The 7,672-nt window shown below is 38.5% G+C and overlaps 1 protein-coding gene across 2 annotated transcripts; it reads left to right on the top strand.

Moving 5' to 3' along the window:
* The first annotated feature begins 3,129 nt into the window (after positions 1–3,129).
* On the top strand, positions 3,130–6,435 carry LOC131430268 (leucine--tRNA ligase, mitochondrial). 2 transcript variants are annotated; one of them, XM_058595096.1, is made up of 4 exons: positions 3,130–3,323; positions 3,383–5,156; positions 5,229–5,704; positions 5,770–6,435. In XM_058595096.1, exons 1-4 carry the CDS (start codon positions 3,219–3,221, stop codon positions 6,064–6,066), a joined length of 2,652 nt encoding a protein of 883 aa, XP_058451079.1. In that variant the 5' UTR covers positions 3,130–3,218; the 3' UTR covers positions 6,067–6,435. The 2 variants fall into 2 exon arrangements, with proteins under 2 accessions (XP_058451079.1, XP_058451078.1); XM_058595095.1 differs by having other exon boundaries at positions 3,130–3,326.
* Positions 6,436–7,672: the final 1,237 nt, after the last annotated feature.

Genomic DNA, 7,672 nt, shown 5'->3' with positions numbered 1-7,672 from the left:
GTTTAGGACTGGTTTTGCGAACAAAAAAAGGCACTCCACTTGGTTTTATCCTATGAAATTACACACAAAAACTGAAAATCGGTATTTATCAGAATGAAAATTATATTATCGGTATTTTGAACGATCATATCTGTATATCTGTATCGAAAACAAAAATCGGTATAGTTGGCAGCGCTAATTCAGGGCAGGGTTGCGTTGGAATGTTAGTTCGTCGATTTTCTTACACACTTAAATTTATTTGAAAATAATACCCCAAATACTAAAATGTTTTTACGATCAGTAAACCATTGTCAACAATCACTTTGAAGAAAAATTCTGTAGTGATTAGTTGCTAACTGAGAGTCAGTCATAAAAATAAAATCTGTAATGTTTCTATATCTTCTGTATTTGTATCAGTTCCTGTTACATATTCTTAATCATTTCATTGTAATCACCAAAGTTTTAACCGACGACAAGACCTGCCACTCACTATTCAAAACTGTATCGCAAATTTAACTACCCCTCAGTAACTGGTAATGTCAAAACGAAATTGAGTGAAAAATGTCGGAAACTGGCAACACAAGTTGATAAATTATTGATTTTAAATAATAGTTACTATAACCTTGGTTACTGTGTATCAAAGACCGAATGAATGTAAACAAAATAAATTCCGAATCATTGTAAAAGTGCTCCAGCATCATTAATGTCGTTTTCGCTTGAGAAAACTGAAACTAACCCAGGGTAGTTTCATCAAACAAACGCTTTTCACGAAATTGTGTTTGGCTCGCACTTAGCAACGGAGGAGTGAACAAACCTGATATAAAAATCAGGTTCGAAACTGACACGATTTTCAGTTCAATAACGTTGAAACTAGGTTCGAAACTGGCTTCAAACAAACAGTTTGACAGCAGTTAGAGTGGAAACTGGGTTAGGTTTTGCATCAAGCGAAAACGACATAAGTGTCTGAGCAGTAGATCGATTGGTCACTCGGTAGTTTTGGGAACTTATCGGTGGAAATGGAACTGGTTTGTGGTTACTCTCTATGATTTATTCGCTCGCTAGAAGAACTCGTTGAAGGTGGGGTTGATGAGGTAAGTAAAAAATAAAGAACCAAAAAATATAGTATATAGTATATTAAAAAGGAAAATATGTAATTCATTACTGTTCTTTATTATAGCTTGCAGTGAAAATGGCTGGCAATTGGTTGATCCATATTCATTAGTGCCCTCTCATTCACCGAAGTGGCACAGAGGGCACAGTATTTAAAACTATAGTAACGACTCTCTCACATCCTTTGTAAATTGTCTCAATTTTATGCAACTGTTCTTGAATCACTCGCTGTGTTCTCTCCTTTCATATTCGAAATAAATGTATGGAGGAAACCGTTACCCTAGATCACCACAGAAACCGAGTACTCCATATAAGCGACCAGTTTTTCGGACCGTTACCAAACACGAAACATGACGTATCAACAATCAACGAAGATTCCAATACAACGGAAACATATCTGAAAAGTTTTATAAAACTGGAGACGATTAATTCAAGTAGAATCAATTAATAAAGGCTTGATTTTTTGGACGGCATTTCCAATTGAAAAAATAAATACCTACTTGTTTTTCAACGACAAACGGATTGGTTTTGAAGCAAAGTAAAGTCTTGGCATTACATTCCTTTTGTGGAATTTGGCCTTTCTGTTTCAACAGACTTTGCAGCCGATTCATTAGCGTACAGAATCATTGCATGGTTAGTACTATGGATCCTACTGACGCTAAGAATCCTTTCAAGTCGGGGTTCGAACATACAATAACTGGCTTGTAAAAGACCAGCGTCCTATGCATTGAACCACCAACCCGCGACTTGGTTTTGAACAATATGCTGTAATACGACATGGCAGTTTTTTTATATCTCATATATATCCTACATCATAAAAAATAGGACATTAGAAAACACACAAATATATCTTGCAGATTGGTTTGGTTTTATTCCTTAACCATGAATTTATTTTTTATCAAACAATTCGCATCTACCGCCTTCGAGACTCCACCACCACAAGGGCGTATTTACTAGTTAGAGTAATGAAATATTACTCGCGATAGTTAACCTTCATTGGGAGCCATTAGATCTGTTATTGAAACTGTAGTCAATTTTTTTAAAACTATTTTATTGATTCTCATTTCATTCCTGTTACGCTTTCACGCATTTGCTATAAGTTCTAAAATTGTTTGTTTATTTATTCTTGGGTGCCTTGGTGACTTGTTCTTAGTAACTTAAACAGTGCTGCTCGAGAAGATTATTTTTATCATTCTCAAGGGGTCGCTATATTTTTGGTAACTGTCGGTGAATCGTTGAATCGTCGTCATGTCGTCGTTTTTCCGTTGCCATACTCGATACCGTGCATATCGTTGCTAACCGAAGCGAATGGAATTGTATCTCGTTCACGTTTGAACATAGCGTATACAGAGTTAGAAGTCTTGTTGAATTGAATCTCATCTTGTAGATCGTATTTGCTCATTTTGAATACACTGTGGTTCGCAACACTGTTTAGAAAAAAAATCCGATTCATGAATTAGATTTTAGAGAAAAAAAAACATAAAGTAAAAATTAACTCATGAACAATCTGTTTGTCCATGTTTGTACATAGAAATTCATCTTTTGTTTTCTCAATGGTTATGTTTGCTTTTGATTTAAAACACAACAATACATTAACTTTTCGTTTGAGTGTTTGAACAGAATGATTTTACAAGGATAATTTTTTTAATATTACCATTTAATTCTGTTATAAGTATATCACGTCACTATACAAATTCACTGTGTATCTTACAACACTATAAATCATGTATAATAAACGTCACATCACATATACGTATTTCGAATACAATTTATATTATAAATATAAGTAAGTATATTTTTCTGTGCAGATTTTTAAGAAATAATTTTTAGCGTGTCCATTTTTGGTCGATTTTAGATAGGGTTGTGGTGGAAGTTCTCGTGAACCGGCAAATTTGGTTTGAAAACAATCGACGAAAGTGATGTTTTTTTTCGTTTTCTCGGTGATCAGCTGTTTCAACGCACGTGGTTGCGGTGTTTCTGCGCATGCGTACGATACTGTTTTTGTTCGAGTTTGTTTTGATCTGTCCGTTCTGACAGTTATCCAACTCGTTTGTTGTGTAATGGTTTTTTTTTTTATTGTAGTGTGCTTATTTCGCTGCTATTGTTAGGTATTTTCGAATCAGGTTCTGATGAGCTTGTTACGAGTAGGTGTCCTGCAATCGATACCATTGAGGACGGCTAAATCTGATATTCGATGGCTCCGGAAATTCTCTTCGTCATCGGCTTCAACATTGGTTGTTTGTGCTTGTAGATCTAAAACGAACGTAAATTTGAATATGTCTATGTTTTTCAGAATACTCGAGATTTAACATCCGCAATGAAATTGGAAATCGAGAAAAAGTGGCATAATAATTTGGGCGACTATAGGTTCGATACTACCAGTCCGAAACCGAAACGTTACGTGCTCTCAATGTTTCCGTACCCTTCTGGTAATTTACATATGGGCCATGTTCGGGTTTACACCATAAGTGATGCCATGGCACGGTTCTATCGTATGAATGGTGACAACGTTCTACACCCGATGGGTTGGGATGCATTCGGGCTTCCGGCGGAAAATGCCGCTATACAAAGGCACATCCCGGCTGACCGTTGGACAAAACAAAACATTCAACAGATGAGGGACCAGTTTCTGAAACTGCAGTTCAGTTTTGATTGGGAAAGGGAGTTGGCGACTTGCGACCCAGAGTATTACCGTTGGACACAAAAGTTGTTTTTGATGCTGTATAATGATGGTTTGGCTTACCAGAAGGAAGCATTGGTGAACTGGGACCCAGTTGATGAGACGGTGTTAGCTGATGAGCAGGTTGATGACAATGGGTGCTCTTGGCGTTCGGGGGCTAAGGTCGAGAAAAAGATACTGCGACAATGGTTCATCAAGACCACCAAATTTGCTAAGTCATTGTATGATGGTTTGTCGGATTCGATTTTGAAAGATTGGAAAGATATTATTAAATTGCAAAAGCACTGGATTGGTGAGTGCGATGGGTACGTATTCGACCTAAAGATAATTGGTGAAAACGGAGTTATTCCACTTTGGGTCAGCAATCCTCAGTTGCTAAGAGAAGCACTGTTTGTTGCAGTAAATCCGACCAATTTACTCAATAGAAGTAATGCAAAAGAACAAAAAATGAACATAAAGCTTGAACATCCAGTTACGGGAAAACCGATCCCTGTTATTGTTACGGAACAAGTTATTTATCCTGAGGGTAATGACTTTTATTTGGGAGTGGCATCGGTTGATGGAGACCGCCAACTAGCTTCAATACATCAATGCCCAGTTGAACACATAACGGATATTGATTCCGAAAACGCTTCCCGGATAGAATCGCAGTGTTATTCGTCAAGTTCAAAACTTCGCGACTGGTTGATTTCTCGCCAACGTTTCTGGGGAACACCAATCCCAATAATACATTGTCCAAGCTGTGGAACCGTACCAGTACCTGAATCGCAGTTACCGGTTGAACTGCCATTGGATTCTGTAGGGATCCCACTTTCTCAGAACACTGGCTGGATGAAAACGACCTGCCCCAATTGTCAATCGGAAGAAGCAACACGTGAAACGGACACAATGGACACCTTCGTTGATAGTTCATGGTATTTTTTGCGTTTCTTGGATCCAAAAAATCAGCAGAGTCCCTTCAATGAGAACTATTCCCACCAATTTATGCCAGTTGATTTGTATGTTGGTGGGAAAGAACACGCTGTTCTGCACATGTATTATGCCCGGTTCATGAACCATTATTTGTACAGCAAAGGGTTAGTACCATCTCCGGAACCATTCAAGCGTCTGCTGATTCAGGGCATGGTTATGGGTCGTTCGTTTCGGTTAAAAGAAAGCGGAAAATATCTACCCGTTGACCAGGTTACCATTGTGGATGAAAAAAAGAACAAAGCAATTGAAACGTCTACTGGTCTACCCGTTGTTACGCTCTGGGAGAAAATGTCCAAATCTAAACTGAACGGAGTTGATCCTTTGGATGTGCTGAAAGAGCATGGATGTGATACTTTGAGACTAATTTTGCTAGGTGATGTTGCTCCCACTTCGCACAGAAATTGGTCAGAAGCGAGTGAGTGGAATACGACTTTGATGGCTTTATCTGAATTAATAATATAATTTAATCTTTCGCGACCGTTTTCAGCTTTCCCGGGAATCCTGAACTGGCTGAGGCGCATATGGATGACAATGTACGACTACCGATTACATCGAACGGATATCCCGTTAGATCACAGCGCTTCATTCTCAGACGAGTTTCACGAACAGGACTCCAAACTGTGGGACTCACGAAACTACTTTGTAGCCGGTGCTACATTCAATTATAAGCATTCGCATCAGTTAAGTGTAGGCATTTCCAAAATGCAAGGTCTAACGAATGCTATTCGGCGATCTTCACCGGAGGTGGTTGCATTTAGTCGGCAATATGAGCGAGCAATAGCAGCACAGATCATTATGCTCGCTCCGATGGCACCGCATTTTGCTTCCGAATTGTGGGAACAGTTTTTGGCGTTGCCTCATCGTTTGAATCCTAGCTCGGACGAAATCAACTGGGAGGGTGGGTTGTTTGAGCAGAATTGGCCTGTTGTCGACGAAGATTATGCACTGGATCTGACGTTCAAAGTAAGTTCCTGAAATGGGGGATAGAAGTCGCACTGAGATCTGATTTTTTTTATAAATAATTGCAGGTTAACGGATACGAGTGTTGTATTCTAAAGATACCGACCAAAGAACTTAATTTGCTATCTCATCAGCAATCGTTAGATCTCGCATTTCAGCAACAGGCGGTTCTGAAATACATTGGTCAGCGGAAGGTTTCCGGTACTGAGTTCGTACTGTATCCCAGTTGTGATGCAATTCTTAGCATTAATTTAGAACAGGGAACAAAGGCAAAGGACGAAGAACCGCAGGAGGGTCCAGTTCTGAAGAATGGCAAAAAAGATAAAAAGAAAAAGAAAAAATTGAAACGAGCAGCTGAACAGTAGTGCTTGAAAATATAAATGCCCTTATTACCGTTCTCACTTCCACTTTCACGTTCACTTCACTTACATACTTCACTTGATTTTTCCTATTACCGGTATCACGCATAGTGAAGTGATCACTGTGGTGAAAAAAACTATTTTTTTTAACAAAATGTTGGTGGCGTGATGTTCATGATGGCAGCAAGTTCATCCAAGTAATAACTTTTGTCTCTCAAGCGACTGCCGTAATAAGGACCTACATTCACTTCACTTGATTTCCACCATGAAGTGATACCCATAATAAGGGTCCCAGTCACTTCACTTGGTTTTCACCGTGAAGTGACACCGGTAATAAGGGCCAAAGTGATTTTCAATAAAAGTGATGTCAGTAAATTTTTGTTTATATAATTGTTGCTATTCCCTTTGAAATCCGGTGAATGCACACTTAAATCGACTTCATTTATTGTCTTGGTCACTATACTTCCTCCTTGCACTTTGAGTGATGCTGTTTCGTTGATATATCCCATGTATTTTGTAAACATTTGAACGATTTTTCAATTCACTTGAGTTTGAACAAATGCTGCACATTCTGGTAAAAACAAGAATGGTTTGTTCGTATTCGAAAGTATGTGTTTGTCGGTTGATACGGACGTAAACAAGAATGATGATACCAAATCAGCGAAAAAACAAGCCAAATAACAAATGAGATAAAACATTTTTCATTACAACTTAAAGTTAGATTGGCGTTGTTCTTATGTTATGTACGATGTATGGAAGTACGATTGATTCGAACGTAAACAGTAATACGAATCTGACATACTGTCGAACGTATCGCATACGGCCGTAAACCAGAATGAGAGTGATTATCAGTTCATGTACAAATTTGATACTGGTGATAAAATCAGTTTTCCCTGATTTGAAAACAGCACCCAACCTCACATCTTCGAATTATTTTACGATTTCTCCACAATTATAAATCAAACATACCAGGGAAAGTCACTGAAATATGAATGTTTGAGTGTTGAAAGTATCCCCCATCGACTGCAACACAGTTAAGCCAGCGTTTGATCTAATCCTTGAAACATTTTTTATATTCAGTTTTCGGTATGGCCATCAGAGCCATCTGCGATTTTTCCATAAACTCGTTAATCGAGTCCTAAAACGCGTTCCAAGGAGCGGTTTCTTGAGTCGACCGAATAAGAAAATGTCACAGGGAGCCAAATCAGGTGAATTCGGTGGTTACTGAATGGCATTTGTTTTGTTTTTAGCTAAATGTTCACGGGTAACGATGGCATTGTGTGACGACCTGGACTGAACAATTTCAACTCTGAACTGAACTGCCTAAGTCATGGACAGCCGAGAAAATAAAGATAACAATTAATACGATAATATGTACGGCAACGTTACCAAAAAGATTACTGAATGAGAGCGGTGTGCATTATACTATTGGATCGATGGCAGCCAGTGGACTAGATAAAAACATCAAGGACACCGTTATGAAATTTAACGAGGATGATGAAACCAACCGACCAATGCCTGGTCAACGTGATTGTGTAACAATTAGGAAGGTCGGGAAACGCCAACTGTTAAAAAAGGCCAATGACCAAAAGAAGCCTACAACTGATTTAAA

This window comes from Malaya genurostris, chromosome 2 (genome assembly GCF_030247185.1).
Source record: "Malaya genurostris strain Urasoe2022 chromosome 2, Malgen_1.1, whole genome shotgun sequence".
Classification (NCBI taxonomy): domain Eukaryota; kingdom Metazoa; phylum Arthropoda; class Insecta; order Diptera; family Culicidae; genus Malaya; species Malaya genurostris.
The sequence above is the reverse complement of the archived record's forward strand: the minus strand, read 5'-3'. Positions and strand labels throughout refer to the sequence as shown.